The sequence below is a fragment of the Limulus polyphemus genome, unplaced genomic scaffold (assembly GCF_000517525.1).
Source record: "Limulus polyphemus unplaced genomic scaffold, Limulus_polyphemus-2.1.2 Scaffold3843, whole genome shotgun sequence".
NCBI classification, from domain to species: domain Eukaryota; kingdom Metazoa; phylum Arthropoda; class Merostomata; order Xiphosura; family Limulidae; genus Limulus; species Limulus polyphemus.
The window spans coordinates 64850-82618 of NW_013669453.1; the positions used below are offsets into that span (position 1 = coordinate 64850).

Below are 17769 nucleotides of genomic sequence, written 5' to 3' on the forward strand. Positions count from 1 at the left end.
TATGTACATGCGGTACCAAGGCAGGTTGCTCGGTGACGTATGTACATGCTGTACCAAGGCAGGTTGCTCGGTGACGTATGTACATGCGGTACCAAGGCAGGTTGCTCGGTGACGTACGTACATGCGGTACTTAGGCAGGAAATTCAAGTATCCCCATTGTTGCACTAAGAAGAAAAGTTTTTGTGACACCGTGGGGGTAAATACATTTGTCGCACCAAACGGCTATAAATGGCAAATCGGTAAAATCCAATTATAACATCCAAATGGCCAAGTTCTGCATCGCTCAACTATCGGAGAAGAGTACATTAATAAAAATGTAATATACCCAATTTTTGTTTTTGCGTATACAGCCATTAAAACACACGTCTGTTTCATTTAAGCTGGTATCAATTTGTCTCATATAATAGAATTAAGGTTTTAAATAGTTTTTTTAATAAATAGTGTTTCTATTAACCAGTAAACACCAGTCAGAGATGGTTTTAAAAGCTAGTTAATCAGCAGATAGAAGCTGCCACACACACCACATTCATGGGCTGGCAAGTGAATGAAGGTAACTGGCCATACAGTCTTCATATTTTACTTCAAAAGCACAATGTATACCATGGTATGATGTTAGGCAGATAGCGATTGTAGTGTTTTAGGATTAAAGTATCTATCGAAATGTATTTTTGAATAGAAATTGAAATGCCATGGGTGATACCTTACTTTTAGACTATACGTACCATATTAAGATCTGATGTTATTTTACTATCAGAAACTACGCATCACATTGAAAAACAAATGTTTCAGAAATAAACATACATTACAAATAACTGACACATGTACCTTTGCTTTTTATAATTTGTTCCAAGTACAAAGAACAGTAACGTGCAACTATGCTCCCACCCACAGTTCGGTCAACAGAGGAAGTAATGCATTATTGGTAATAAAAGTTTTATGGCACTCTGCCATTCCTCCGCAGGTGACCATCAGCAAATCATTGTGAAGCATTTGTTGGAATGAAACTGTTAAAATTATATGACAATATTTTTTACTATTAATACCCATGTGTTTATTGAAAATTAAGAGTAAAAAAAAAGTGTCTAACAATGACCACTTCATTTTATTTAATGACCCGTAAAACAATAAAAGCAGAAAGGCTGGTAATCTTTCATGCAAGTCCCACTAATTAAGACTACACATGCAAATATTTACTTCATTTATTTTATAAACCCACATAAGAAATGTCTTTATACTATACGATGGAAATTGAGGAGACAATAATGTACAGAATGCTTTGGGCAACATAAAAATACTGTTGACTGAGTGATAATGAAAAAAAAAAACAGGATGGTGTTGCTTTGGGCAGCTTAAGAGTTATTTTTTTGTTGTATAGTGATTATAAAAAAATTAACTAGACATATGCTAATTTGTTTTCTCTTCAGACAAACTTAGTAATAATTTTACAATAGTTTAAGTTTCCATCTTTCATAATTATGAAATCTTTTCTCACAAGTTTTTCTTCTTTTGTCATGTTTTTCTTCTCTTCTGCCTTTGCCGTGTAGTATTCTGCTATTTCTTTAAAATTACACTTATTTAAGTCCACAATAACTTCCTTTTCCTCTGGGGTCATCACCTGTAAAAGAAAAGGTGTGTAAATAACATATCAAGTAGATCAAAATTAAGTTTTCTTTCTTTTTAATTGCTGATCTCAACCTTGTATGTATTGATCGCAGTAGTAGTACAAAGATTTCATTAATGGAAGAATGCATGATTATTTTCATGTTAGTTTTTGAACAGACTGTTCAAAAGAAAGTAAACGTTGGTTAAACCTTCACTTTATGAACTGTTAACAAAATGTCAGACTATTAACTGTTTCTTTTGTTGTTTTATACACAGACTGAAGATACCCGAACGTTATCATTCAATCACTGACAAGCACCAATCTACCATATATTATAACAAAAACAAAAAAACAATTCCCAAACCAAAGCAGACATTTCAAATTCATGCACCCAAAATCAGTAAAAAGAAGATCTACCAGAAACATATACGACTTATCCAGAAAATTTTTAAAAAGAATTTTCTTTTTCAACTGTTAGCTTGTCTACAACTTCTCATAATAAACAAAACCAAAACCCTTTAATATTAAATTGAGCCATAAGTTGAAGAATATGAAACATCTTCAACATGCATCAGTGGAAAAACATCTTAACTGATATGAACCAAAGTGAAATATACAAGAAAAAAAAATATTCACACAGATCTGGAAAGTTTTTTTTTTTTTTTTTTTAACAGTTTCTTTACATTTTCTTTTCATTCCTGAAAATGCAGTTATGTTAAGTTTGTTTGAAAGTTATAATAATATTCCAATATTCAGGTAAGCAGAATTAGGTTTAGACAAAATGATACTAATGGCAAAATATTCTTGTGACTCAAATTGTTATCTACTACGGCTAAAAAACAGACAATACTGACAGAATCGTACTAAAAAAAAACAAAAACAAACAAAACACTTGACTGCTATATCTGATCTGGAAAAAAAATTATTTGGCTAAACACTACAGCAGCATCCACATCATTAAAACAACCGAAATCATTTTACTTGTCATTAAAATTATAATTATGTTCTGGACTTTACTCTGCTATAAATAAATTCTGTCTTTCAATCTGTTCTGGACCAGTGACCACCTTCAGGTCTTCAGATGTTGCCCACCCGTATATCAAATTTTAAAATTTAAGTTCAAATAATATATTAACTCCATCTTAGAATTGGTATTTTGTAACATTTATTTGGTATAATTCGCAAAGAAAGATGTAAAAATTGTTCAAACTTTGTTTCTCTACATCTCTGATGCATTTATGGATTTTTTTTTTTTAGAATTTTTTTGCCCCTCTCAAACTGAGAAACTATCACCCTTCAAAGAATACAACTTACTAAACCTTGTTTTTCTCTTAACTTCCCTTCTCTTTTTTAAATACAATTGGATAGAACAGGTTATAAACTATTTATGTCAGTGTGAATAAAGTGGTGTGAGAAGTAGCTTATGGTTTCGTGAGAAGATGATTAGTTACAGCAGATTTGACAGAAGACCCCCCCCCCCTTCGTTTAGGCTTTGGTCATTGTAACCCTCTCCCTCCTGCTATCTCTACGACGATGAAAAAATTCTTGATGTTTCTTGGCACAGTTCGACATAGTTCATAACAAAGGTGATATGTGCATTCTAAGACATCTCAAGGACTCAAAAAAAAATAAAAGTTAACTCAGTATTGACAGATCGTGACCTCCAAAGGAGGGGGGGAGGTAATGACCCATGGTTTGAGAAAATGTCCTGCAGAAAATAATAGAACTTAGTGTTGAAGTTTAAAAAACTTAGGAACAAACCAAAGATCTGGGATATTTTTTTTTGGCGTGTTCTTCTATGACAAGATATCAGATAAGCCATATTAGGTTTAGACCACGGTCTGGACCCATCAGGGTCTGGGACCAAGAGGTGGGGCTTGGGAAGAAAAATATGATGAAGAAAAAAAGGTAAGGCAAGAGAGAGAGAGAGAGAAACAAAGTTTAGTAATGGTAAAAGGGACTAAAGATGAGGTTAGTAATGGTAATGGTGGTGGGGTAGGAAGGGGGCATAGGTAAAAACAGTAGGATTACATTTGGAAATACAAGCTTTGAAAAAGAGAAAAATCGTGCCAAAACTGTGGTCAATAGGAGACATATGGGGGTGGGAGTGGGGCACTTAGTCTCTGAATTTCTATGATGTGCTCGCGATAGCGAAATATTTGGATTTATTGAATAATATTCTGACATTTGATCGCAATTCAAATAGGCAATGGTTTTCTTAATGTTCATGGATCATAGTTTTGAAAGGGTTAAAAAAGATTACCAACTGATGAAATAAAGAGCACAATGCCATACAATGAGCTATCTGTGCTCTACCCACCACAGGTATCAAAACCCAATTTTTGGTGTTGTAAGCCAGCAGATTTCCTACTGAGCTACTTGAGGGGCAAAACAATAAAAGCAAATTAATAAATATAAACCATTTTCACAAACCTTCCTCCAATCTTTGAAAAAGTTGGTGTTGAAGATGGTTTTTGTAACATATTCGTGGTCGAGCATCTTTGCATAAAATCCAGCCACCTCTTCAGTTTCCGGACTTAAGACCATGTGCTCGCCTGGTTGGAATATTGACTTAAAATTAATACAACAAAAAAGTTGAAACTGGGATACTAACCCAAAAGTATAACAATAACAAAACTGTGAAATATACATACAAAACTAATTCCTTTAATAATTAGAAACATTTCAAACTGATTTATAAAACTGCTGAAGATGGTTTTGCTTTCAGTAATTAGCCCATAAATATCAGTATTTAGTTTGAACCTATCAAGGTATATAGTCAGAGACACACACACACCACTCATTACTAGTTGTGGTTTGCAAACTGGACAATTTGGCATTTTTGTTTCTTGCCATTACAACAGAGTAAAGAACCGACTCATTTTCTTCGTAAGATTCACAGAAAATCACCCACCCCACCCATCACGGATTAGTTGGATCCACTGCAATATTGACAGTATCTTATTTTACTATAGAGTCTATAATAAAGGAATTTATGACCACCACCCCCAGTAATTTGCTACACAAGTAGTTAGATAAATTTAAAAATCCAGTGAATACAGACTCCCCCGCCTCAAGTAATTCTAGAATTACCAATACTGATTCTAACTGATACAAGTTTGTATTTGTAACGTCTACAACAAACCTAATGTATTTGTAACGTCTACAACAAACCTAATGTATTTGTAACGTCTACAACTAAACCTAATGTATTTGTAACGTCTACAACAAACCTAATGTATTTGTAACGTCTACAACTAACCTAATGTATTTGTAACGTCTACAACAAACCTAATGTATTTGTAACGTCTACAACAAACCTAATGTATTTGTAACGTCTACAACTAACCTAATGTATTTGTAATGTCTACAACAAACCTAATGTATTTGTAATGTCTACAACAAACCTAATGTATTTGTAATGTCTACAACAAACCTAATGTATTTGTAATGTCTACAACTAACCTAATGTATTTGTAATGTCTACAACTAACCTAATGTATTTGTAATGTCTACAACTAACCTAATGTATTTGTAATGTCTACAACTAACTTAATGTATTTGTAATGTCTACAACTAACCTAATGTATTTGTAATGTCTACAACTAACCTAATGTATTTGTAATGTCTACAACTAACCTAATGTATTTGTAATGTCTACAACTAACCTAATGTATTTGTAATGTCTACAACTAACCTAATCGTATGAATACAGTTTCAAAGCATTGTATTATTTTATTTGGAACAGTATTATTTTTCAAAACAACACCCAACACATTAAAGTTTTTCTGAATCAAGTTTAATATACGTATTCAACCAACTTAGAATACTACCTACCAGCATAATAAAACTTGACAGATTTTGGTAATAATTCATACGGTGGCGCAAGTACCGGACCGTTATGCTGAAGTGTCTTCCATTTCACACCTTCCGCATGCTTCTCTTCTTCCCACCTTTTCATTGTAAAATATAACAACAGAGGGCGATATACAAGGAAGGTGTCTTACTTTAGAAATGGAACGATTCATCTAATGTTCCACTAAAAGTTTAATAGCTCCAAAATAAGGTATGTTAATCGAGGTATCCAAACTACCACGAAAAATCTATCCTCAAAATATGAAGTTCTAAAGGCAATTACATGTTTATCTATTTAGTTTTCTCAGAATCCTTTCATAAAAACAAATATGCGACTACGACATTCAGAATAATCTACATTTGATATCAAACTACACTGAAATAATAAATGAATCCAGGACAGCTTAACCCTAAATCATCATAAATAAATAATAATAATATAATAAATTCAAAGCCAAGCTTTTAGAACAAACCATTTCCAAACTTCTTGTTCATCTTGTTTTTTTCTCTTCTTTGGGTTTTCAGTTTCACTGTTTTCCATTTTTTCCTTTTTAATTTTTTTGGAGGGCTAATGGAGACAGACCAATTTTTTAGAGGAATGACATAACTTTCATCTAATGGAAATCAGATAATTCCTTTACAAATTATTTCATAAAAATCACATAAATATTAACAGAAGCATAACAGAAACCTATATGCTAATAAAGAAGTTAACCATTTAATGATAAGACAAATAAATAGTGAAAGAATTTTTTTTTAACATAACTTGCTAGAAAAACCTCATTACAGAAATCATTGACCATTTTTGAAAAATAATTCCTGTCAAGAGCCTGTCTTGTACATTTCAGTAGTAGAGGCCAGAAATGTACAAGAGTTTAAGGACAAATAAATTATTTCTTGAAAAATAAATAAGGGTGGGTTTAAATTTGTACTTTTGTCCTGCAGAGTGGGTATGCAAGGGCAACCTTGAAGGACCAAGTGGTCCTTTGTTCTCTGTAGGTCTTTTTTATATAAAAAAAAAGCTATATACAAAGTTTATGTTTTAAACAATTTAACAGAGGTGTAGGAGGCAAATTAAAAATGGGGGGTAGTTATATTTGACCAAGCAAAGTGAGGGAACGTATGCCACAGGTACACCCATTACAACCAGGATCCAGGACTCGCCTCAGGGGTCCGGAAGCTCTTGAGTTTTGCATTCTTCTGTTTTTCCTGAGAGTAATTTTCCTAATTTTTAATAACATTGTTATTGGGAAGGATTTAAAAGTGGGGGGGAGAGTCTATCCCATCACTTTTTACTCCACTGCTCACTAATAGAAACTTACCTTTAAATCTTCATCTTCTGCTTTTCTCTTTCTGTTTTCTATATCTTTTTGATATTTCTTCTTTTCTGTTTTTACCTTCTCCTTCGAGTTATCAATCTCAGTTTTCTTAGCCTTGTGTGGTGCTCTATGTTTAATGAGTTAAGATTATAACACGATCTACATACACACTAGTCTTTCCCAGCTCGGTAATTTACCCCAATGAGATTTTCCTGTCATTTATTAATGTAGAAAAAAACACTAATTGAACATTTAATCTCCAAATAAAGGAGTTCAAACATGTTGATCTATAAATCATTTAACAAAGTAAATGAAATCTTAGAAATCATACAGTAAAAATCTAATCTATTGTTCTTAATGGCAGCTTTCGTATTAACCCTTATTATTGAGACAATAGCCGTTAAAACCCTCGGCATAATACAAAAGTACCAAGCAAATAAAACTGAATTTTAGAAATTTTTCTGTAAGTAATGGAAGGTAATTATACAAACATACAAGCAACATACATAAAAGAGTAATAAGAAACAGATGGTGAATTTAATAATAAAACATTAACACAGAATATAAAAAAGAAAAGTGATTCATTTGTACAATGGTACTGGTATTTTGTATTTGAGCCTTATTTTCATGTCCTGTATTAGTTACATCAATTCAGCCAAGTTGTTTGATTGCCTTTTGACCTCCTTATTCCACTATTCATGGTCCACTTCAATTTAAACTGTAGTAGAAATTTAGGTTTAAGATCTTTTGAGCCTCAACAAGAGTTTGGGGCCTGAAAGACAACCCAGGATGGTCAGAAACTTTAGTTTCTCTTCACCCCGCAAGGTGAAAATGTTTAAGCCAAAAGGATGTGGAAAAAAACCCTCTGGGCTTAATTTTGCTTGTACACTATGGGTGTGTTGTTGAGATGCAAGATGCCATACTGAAGTTGCCAGGAAAGCCGTGTCCACTTCAACTTTTGGTTTGATCACCTTTTCTCAACAGCTATTTACAAACAACTGCAAGTCCACCCAATGAGAAAACTTACTGTACTTATGGTAACGTAAACACTCGTGTTTACAGTAAGGTTATTTGCAAGATCTATACTTAACTGTCGTCTATGTCATCAAGAACATTCCCAAGGTATTCAACGTTACTTACATAGTTTGGTTGTTTTTTTACCTCAACCACTTCCATTATTAAAATTACCAGATTTACACACCCTTCTCAGTCTTCCTGGAAATTTTTGCGTGGAGTAACCTCAACCAATCAAAACTTCGCTTGTTATGCAGTATTTAAATTTTAAGAGCAATGACTAGATACGACTACAACCGGGAAAAGTAAGGTTTTAATGAGCTTTATAAAGGCGTGCAACTTCTATAACTGGTTAGTTAACAACCAATTCCAATGTAAGCTATCATCATGTGACTGTAACATAAGCATTTGCCTTGACATCCTCATCATTTCTATACTCAAACTTGTACAAATAACTCCATACCGTGCAATTAATGATTCATCATCCAAGTCATCATCTCTCTCCCTTTTAATTTTCACTTCTCTGGTTTTCTCAGCGATATTCTTCTTCCTTGTAGCCTATCAATAGAAGTTATACTGTCTTAGCTTATGTCTACCAACAGCTGTAAATTATTATACAGTGATGATAAAAACCATGGAACAGTGAAACTAAAATACAAGTCCAAAGAACTTAAATCTTTCAAATTTACTTTAAGTTTTTTTTAAACCAATATGCAAGTTACCTGAAGTAATGAAGTACCACAGACACAATGTACATAAATAAAACCATGTAATTGACCATTTTAAGCATAGCTTCAAACAGAATATTTATACTAAACACTAGTAAGGTCTTGTTTGGAGTACTTTATACAATTTTCATCGATTTCTCCAAAAATCATATCGACTTATTTGAGAGGGTTTAGAGGATGGCTACTAGAGTAATTCCAGGGATGGAATGGTTGTCTTATTGGGTTAAGATTTCTTTATCTTCTCTTGATGAAAGTAGAATAAGAGGTTAATTTACTGAAGTTTACAAGACTGATATGATGACAGGAGAAGAGAACACACGTGTAAGGTTTAGAAGAGATATACTAAGTTCCAGATATGACTATTTTTTTTAAAAGGTGATAAGGCTCGTTGAATGAAAGTAAAGGAGATTGGCACTTTATTGGAGTTTAAGAGGGGAAAAATGAATTTCTAAAAAATAAATGGTGGGTTTATAGTTTTATTTTTACTTTTCTTCAGAAGTGGGTGTGTAAAGTCAGCCTTTTAAGGACTAAATGGTCCTTTGTTGTCCATACTTCAACTCCAAAATTAATATGCCATGTTAAGTATAGGTACTATGGTCCTTTATTGTCCATATGTCAATTCCAAAATTAGTACACCATGTTAAGTATAGGTACTAACTGATAATGAAAAAAAAAGCCCACTGATTAATGCAGGTAATTTTAAACAACTTTATCCCATTGTCTCTCTTTAACCAAAAAAAGTTTTTTTCACAATATAAACTGGACAATTAGCTATTCGCTTAAATCAGCCCAAGTTTGATCTTAGGCCTAGCTCCTTCATCTGAAACTAGCAAATCAGCCCAAGTTTGATCTTAGGCCTAGCTCCTTCATCTGAAACTAGCAAAATGAGAAGGTTTTGATATAAGTGTAGCAATTAATAAACTATAGTGTTCTTTTCTTATTATAGATGATTAACTTAATTTGTGTAACCTTTAAAGGATCAGTATATATATATCTCCAAGAATGTATTTTTAACATGAATACCTACCCCCACCACTACTCTCTACAGTAAACTTCTTCGTGCATAAATATTAAAGAACTCTTCTTTCCCTAAGAACAGCACTTTGACTTTTATATTATACAGTGAGGAATTGTGTTTGTTTTTTTTTAGAATCAATTTAGTATTTGTTTTGCAAAATCAAAATAAATTTAAACTTCTTGCAAACTCTCCAAAATAATCATTTAACTTTCAATGGTAAGAAAAAAATCCTTTGAAATTTAACACTGAAATTTAAATAATAAACAATGCATTTCCACATTGCACTAAACATCCAAGAAAAACTTGCAGTAAAAAACTAGATTAGAAAACAAATTCAAGACAAAAATTTACCAGTACAGTATCTTAAATGATAAAAATGGTGACAGTATTCAACGCTTCAACAAATCTGACATCTAAATAGATAACAGTTGGAAGAATTACCATGTTTCCCCTTGTTAACACCTGAAGGTAGATTTTATCTTACAATAAAAAAAACACACAAAAATACAAATGTAACTATAGCAACTTCAAAACCGGGAACATTACTTTCAGCTTGAACTTTTTCTCTATAATTATAAAAGTTTTAGTTTTGTATGTTTTCCAATTTTAACTAAACATTATTCTTTACGAAAACTTATCCCGACATTCATCAATTCTAACATCAGCATTCCCACAATAGCTACTTACCAAGGGCACATCGTCATCACTTGCTGAACCCCCCAATTCTTGTTTTATTTTTATTTTCAGAGGACTTTCTTCTTTCACATCGTGGGAAGAATGATCTTTCTCATCCTTACATACAACCTCATCTTCCACTGCACAATATGCATCTCCTTCACTCTTTGATTCTTCAAATTCTTTCAATACAAATTCCTCTTCAAGTTCCCCCTCACTCTTATTCTTTTTCTTCTTCTTCTTTTTACGTTTTTCCCCACTACTTTTTTACTTTTCTTACTTGTACTTTTTACTTTTTCCAGTGAAGAATTGTGCTTATTTGACTTCTTACTGAGGTGTTTGTTGTCCGACTCTTCTGATTTGTGCTTTTCTTTTTTGGTTTTTTCATGTTCTTTCTTTGCTTTTATGTTGTCCATATTCTGATTTAGCTTTAAACCACCTTTAGTTTTTGAACTATTTTTTGATTTAAAGACATTTTCAGCACTATCAAGTTTTGAAGAAAAGCTATCACTAAACTTACACAAAGAATCTTTCGCATTATCAATGAAATCTTCAGTTTCCAAAACAGAAGAATTCGACCTATCCAGGCCTTCAGTTTTTTCTTTATGTTTAGAATAGTCACAGGAATTTGAAGATTTAGTCTCGGGTGAATTTTCCTTTGAGTTTAAAGAAAGTTTTGAATGCCCTTTATGCACATGGAGTTTACTGGAAGAACCGGTTTTATGTGAATGTACTCTGATGCTATTGTCTTTTGACTCGTCCGACTTACTAGGACTAGACAACTTAGATTTATTTTTGTGAGGCACATTATTAGATACATCTGCAGACAGTCCATTCGTTATTGGTTTCTGCATCCCATTAAGGTCATCTAAAGAAATTAACGAAAAGTTAAAATCTCATGTATTAGAAAAAGACAGCATTCAAAACAAGACAACATTGGTTTCAAATCTTAGAAATTATGAATATTACAGAAAAAACAACAACAGAGGATCAAAGATCAGCTGGCTAAAACCAACCAATAATGATATAATAACTATTCATGCATAAATGTAAACTGATTATATTCATAAACATACTTGAAAAGGTCTTTAGGAGACTCAAAGTAACTTCACAACAACAATCGTAGAAAGAAAGAGGTAATTCTGTACTTCACAACAACAAACGTAGAAAGAAAGAGGTAATTCTGTACTTCACAACAACAATCGTAGAAAGAAAGAGGTAATTCTGTACTTCACAACAACAATCGTAGAAAGAAAGAGGTAATTCTGTACTTCACAACAACAATCGTAGAAAGAAAGAGGTAATTCTGTACTTCACAACAACAATCATAGAAAGAAAGAGGTAATTCTGTGAAACTTAGATCAAGGATTCTACGGCTTGTACCAGTAGTAAAGCATGTTAGAGTGGAGGTAAATACAAATCAGAAATACATTTTCAAAGAAAACATTAACTTCTGAAAAGGTACCACTTCATCTCACCCAAAGCTGGAATCACAGACTGGCAGGGTGGAGGCACCAGTAAAAGTGCACCAAAAGAATTGGTGTGCTAGAATATGAAAAGAAAGCACACCAGTTTGGTACAGCACTACTTCTGGAACAAGTCAGAATTTGGAAAACAGAAATATTTCTAAAACAAATGAGTAGAAATAATGGAAACCAAACATAAAAAGTCAAAACTTCAAATTGAAACTGATATAAATTTGTGATCAAGCACAATCAAAATTTTGTAGTCATGTGGAGGGAGTGTTAAAACACACGTCTAGAGCACCAATCGAGAAAGTCAGGATTGTTCTAAAATACTAGAGAGAGCTAGCTGCACCAGTATAGATGTCAAAATAAAAATTGCTGGAGATTAGTCACATGATCAGCACATGTTCTGAAAAGGTGCAAAACTGAGGAAGTATAAGAACTGGTCCACTGTAGGAAAAATGTTTAGAGAGAGTGTAGGTAGTACCATTTATTGTTGGTTACTTTATATCTGGAATTCTAATAGGCATGATTTCAAAACAACAAATAATGAAAAAAGTTATTCTGGTAAATAAAAAGCATGGTTTCAACATGCTATACTACACGTTACAGGATTTAAATAGTTAGACATTTTTAACTGCCATATTAATTCAACAAAATTTAAGTTTGCTGTCTGTCAAATATTTAAATAACTTATCCCAAGGTATCGATCAAAAATAGAACTTTGAAATTCAGAAAGAAAAAGTTGACTTACAAGTCCAATAATAAACGTACCACGTTCTTTCATGTTAAACAATTACAAGTTTAAATAAATACTTAGAATTCTATTAATTTTGTCAGCTCTAAATTTACTTTGAAGTTTTATTACTTTAAAAGCTCTATACCTTAAGAATTTAGGCATTAAATTTGTCCTCTTGCATTCTGTTTTTCCAAAAAAACAGACATTAAAAAAATTCATAATAGTATTATTTCCATGTCTTTCCAAGATATTCGAGTACTGAAACAAGTTTTGGAAAACTCGCCTTCAGAAACCCAAAGGAAATAATAAAAATGAGATTATCTAAAATAAAAACCTACCTAAAAATAATAAAAATTAAAAGCAATTTAATCTTTGAAAAATATGTAAACATATATACTACCATGGTCAAACATTGTAGATCCAAAATCAAACTTTGGTGCTACAGTAATATTAGTTGGTCCCTGGAAAAAAAAGAAAAGTTAAGAATTAAAAGCTTATATTTTATGGTAAGATAGAAGAGATATGAAGACACTGGAGTTAAGACTGCAGTAATGACACTGAAAAAATTGAAACTGAGTGCTTCTAACAGACTTATGTTAAAAAGACTAGTAAAATACAACTGTTGAATGGTTAAGTTACACCAACGTTTTAAAATTACAACAGTAACATTTTAAGGATTTTCCCAAGTTATTTCAAGTACAGAAATAAACATTTAACTTACTTTCCGAGCTGTGTACATAACTAACAGAAATAAGCCAGCTTAAAATTAAACATTTAAGTTCCAATAATAATTTATAAGGATTTTTGTTTGTTAAGTTTTCATCCAACAAAACCAATTTTTAAATACTTTTATAGATATGTAATTTAAAAACACGATTTCTAATACTAACTCACTACTGGTTTTTTTATCATACGTCAGATATCACTAACCTACTCATTCAGTTACTGCTAATATTAATATTACCACTATAACTTATAAGCAGCATTATTTCAATGGGGTAACAAAAAAGAATAACATATTAAATAACGATACTCACCTATTTTAAAGCCTAAAATGAGGGCATAACAGAAACTATAACTTATAAAATAAACGAAAAATCTGCAGTTCTAGGTGGTGAAAACAAATTTAATTTTAATAAGATAATCCGATAACTCCAAGTTAACACTGTCAAAATGTTACGTATAGAACAGTATACCGTATAGTCTCAGAAGTAATTTGTGCATTATGTTACGAACCAATAGTGGAACGCTCGTTTATAATCTTAAGGTTTTGTTTTTGGTCTTCGAACTGTATCACTGTATCAATATGACAATAACTAGTATAACTATCAGCGTTGTAACTTGTATTACTAAAGTCTAAAAAATCAATATTATAAATCATAATTGCAAGATATTCAGTGCTACACGCATAATAATGTAGACAAAATACAATAACATTCTTCAATTATACATGGTATACAATGCTAAAAAAAAGATATTCCATGCCTTACCTGATCCGCCAAAGTAAATTCAACCCCAAAAAACACTCATATCTTTAAACAGCCTTAAAATAATACCTGTCACATTCCTGACCTAAACCATAAAATCAAGCAATAACAACTTTAAATAACATACCTTTAGTTATAAACTTTTTTCAAGTCCCCAAAGAAACATTCTGCGCAGACGCTAAAACTCTAAACTTTCATAAAACCATTTTCCAAGAAATATTAAAAATAGCACGAAAATAACTAAAATACTTAAATAAACACAAAAGAATTGCGATTGTCATTATTATATTTAAAATTGTATTTAATTGTTTACTGCGCTTTCAATTAATTTAGCCTATTCTATGTTTCAGAAACTTTCAGTATGTTGTGTAATCTGGTTACCAAATACAATGCTGTGTAGTTTGCTTACTTTCCAATCAAATCTGTAAGCGAATAATTTTAATTTACAATCAACCTTAATTAGATATTTTACTGTTGTAAAATAACAGGCTAAAACTAAAATAAAAGATTCCTTACCTGATCCGCCAGAGTAAATCAATGGTAAAAGCACTCATTTCTTCAAATAGTTGAATTTTCACCAGTCACAGCCCTTATCTACATCGTGCCCCCCAGTGGCACAGCGATATGTCTGCGGACTTACAACGCTAGAAACCTGGTTTCGATGCCCGTTGTGGGCAGAACACAGATAGCCCATTGTGTAGCTTTGTGCTTAACTTCAAACAAATAAACAATCTACATCGTAAAATCATATGGTTTAAGACAAAAACTGTTATAGGTCCACAAAGAAGCATTCTGCGGAAACAGTTTTAGTAAGCCATTATGGCATAACGCACTAACCCAACACATAGCCAAACCAGCCAACCATACTGTAGTTTTAAATCACATGATTGTAGTCAAAACTTCAAATATAAATTGTTTTTTTTTTCTTCCTTTGGGCAAAAAGCTACATAAAGGACTATCTGTACTCTATCAGCCGCGGGGAATTAAACTCTGGGTTTTAGCATTGCAAGTCCGTAAATTGACCGCTGACCCACTGGGGTACAACTATAAATTGAACCACTGCATCATGGCTGTGTTGATCGTTAGCTAACAGGGTCAAAACATATTGGTTCAACTCATTGTGGAAGTTCTATTTACACATTTATTTGGGTCAATACGTTATGATACTGTTGGCTGTCGATATACTGGACCATAACGCATTGATGCAGCGTGTAGTCGAAATTTTGACTATGCATTACAGTTGTTTGTTGTTAAGCACAAAACTATATAATGAGCTGTCTGTGCTCTGCTTACCACAAGTATCGAAACCCGATTTTTGACGTCGTAAGCCTGCATATTTATTGATGAGCGCTGGAGGCTTATGTGTTATGTTTCCGATGATTTGGTATGAGCATAAAAAAAATAAACTTTCCTAATGCCAATTTTTTGAGAACCATTGAAAATAGAGTGAAAAATTAAACATTTAAAATAAATAAATACAAACACGTTATTATCTTACTTACTATACTTAAAATTTAATTTAACTTTTGACCACACACTCGGCTAATTTATTTCATGCTAAGTTTTGAAAGGGTTTTCTTAATGTTTCGTGACTTGGTTATAAAGATGGCTAAAGCCAAGATTACGTAGTTTGCTTACTTCTCAATGAAATCTATAAAAGTACACTTGTAACAAACAATGATTGAAAAAAAAGCTTTTAATTTATAGTCAACAACCAGAGTTAAACTAATCAAATGTTTTACAAACCAATATTTATATTTCCGTGATTGTTACTTACATATTTGAACATATTTTTCTGCAGAAATTTCTCTAGGGAGGGTCAAAGTTTACCGGGGGGGGGGGCAAAAGTCGTGTGAAATTGTGAATTGAATACATAACTAATATACATATGCTGAATGAATAGAGAAAGAATTATGTTTCTCATCTTCCAGTGGGGAGACAAGTGCTTCCTCCTGCGGACGCCCATGTAACTAGATGAGAAGTGGAGTTTCGTACATTTCCAGCATATAAGATGTCAAAGATGAAGGAATTATAGTTTTTGTTTACACAAATATTTAATGGCAGACATTAAATTATATAATTTTAAGCACACGACTTTGATTAGCAAGAGTTTGGGTGAAAAAAAAATCACATTAAAATCACCCAAAAAGAAAACCCAGTTATCTGAATTAATATTATCAACGAATGAACCCTGTGTGTGTATAAAATCACTCCATTTACCAAAAGGTGGATGATAAATAAAATAAAAAATATGAAATTATATAATTCAATATAATTGGTAACAATAATAAAATCGAAATTAAATTTATAATTTATGCAAGAACATGTATATATAACAGTTTCACCACGATGTCCAGAGGATCTACCAAAAACATCTACATTATAATTTAGTAATCGGGTGGAGACTTTTATTGACAACATCATGATTCAAGAAATATCAGATTTAAATGGACAATAACAAAATTAGTTATCACATCATCCATCTTAAACTTAATACTTCTAACATTTAAACTTATTAAATTAAGTTTGTTGTTCATTGTTAATCTCATCAACAGACTCCTCTTTACTCTGGGGTAAAAAAAAATATCCGAAAATTAAACTCTCAGGCCAAAATTCAGGAGAAATTTTTTTTTTCTGCTTTCAAAGACCATTCAAGTTTAACACAAAATGAAGTTGATCTTGTCATCCTTTTAGAAGTTGATATAATCATCCTTTTAGAAGTTGATCTAGTTGTCCTTTTAGAAGTTTATCTAGTCATCCTTTTAGAAGTTGATCTAGTCATCTTTTTAGAAGTTGATTTAATCATCCTTTTAGAAGTTTATCTAGTCATCCTTTTAGAAGTTGATCTAATCATCCTTTTAGAAGTTGATCTAGTCATTTTTTAGAAGTTATCTATTTATCCTTTTAGAAGATCAGTCATCCTTTTAGAAGTTGATCTAGTCATCCTTTTAGAAGTTGATCTAGTCATCCTTTTAGAAGTTAATCTAGTCATCCTTTTAGAAGTTGATCTAATCATCCTTTTAAAAGTTGATTTAATCATCCTTTTAGAAGTTGATCTAGTTGTCCTTTTAGAAGTTTATCTAATCATCCTTTTAGAAGTTTATCTAATCATCCTTTTAGAAGTTTATCTAATCATCCTTTTAGAAGTTGATCTAGTCATTTTTTAGAAGTTATCTATTTATCCTTTTATGATGATCAGTCATCCTTTTAGAAGTTTATTTAGTCATTATTTCAGAAGTGAGCTGCTCACCTCTGTTGACACTGAAACAGTTTCTTTCCAAAAATGATTCAATATCCATCTTCGTACTGTCTACTATACATCGACCAATGAACCATCTTTATTGTCTTTCTTTACACCTCGAGTTCGATTCTAGAACAAACTCTTTCCCAGGTTTATCTTGAACTTCATCGTCAGAAAGAGATCATAATGGACCCGCAAATCGGGTAACAAATTTTCAAAAAGTTTATATATATTATTCCTCTTTTGTTCACTATTCAATCTGTTAATTAACTTAATTGTTTAAATAACTTAGTTTTAACTGCAGCAGCATAACTTCTAAAATTGTTAGTTGTCTTTGGAATCAACCTCCATGTCCCACTTATTTTCCTGAATCTATCATATTATGAACATGAAGAGCCAGTCGTCACTGCATACATTCCTTTATTTCATTGCCACATAACTTAAGCAAATTCTTAAAACTGATACAAGTTCCAATTTACTTTCAATACTTCCAGAAAAGCTAGAAAAACTACTGTCATGATCAGTTAACGTACGCACATTGTTAATTATCGTATTTTTCGGAATATAAGACGCACCCTTATTTTGAAGACAAAGTTTTGGGGGAAAAAAGTACAGTCGCATTTG

The 17769-nt window shown here is 32.1% G+C and overlaps 1 protein-coding gene and 1 long non-coding RNA gene across 2 annotated transcripts in view; both read right to left on the reverse strand.

Annotated features, from left to right (window-relative positions):
• Positions 1–14056, reverse strand: part of LOC106470138 (DNA topoisomerase 1-like) — a 26664-nt gene extending 12608 nt beyond the window's left edge. Inside the window, exons 1-9 of the mRNA XM_022398723.1 lie at positions 13908–14056; positions 12818–12878; positions 10225–11080; positions 8255–8349; positions 6781–6904; positions 5932–6026; positions 5441–5556; positions 4037–4158; positions 1427–1615 (exon numbers count right to left, since the gene is read on the reverse strand). Of these exons, the coding sequence (XP_022254431.1) occupies positions 1427–1615; positions 4037–4158; positions 5441–5556; positions 5932–5999 (495 nt within the window). The 5' untranslated portion in view covers positions 6000–6026; positions 6781–6904; positions 8255–8349; ... (1 more) ...; positions 12818–12878; positions 13908–14056. The remainder of the gene's footprint in view (positions 1–1426; positions 1616–4036; positions 4159–5440; positions 5557–5931; positions 6027–6780; positions 6905–8254; positions 8350–10224; positions 11081–12817; positions 12879–13907) is intronic.
• Positions 14057–15007: 951 nt separating this feature from the next.
• Positions 15008–17769, reverse strand: part of LOC111088478 — a 19896-nt gene continuing 17134 nt past the window's right edge. Inside the window, exon 3 of the long non-coding RNA XR_002612990.1 lies at positions 15008–15018. This is a non-coding gene — a long non-coding RNA (uncharacterized LOC111088478). The remainder of the gene's footprint in view (positions 15019–17769) is intronic.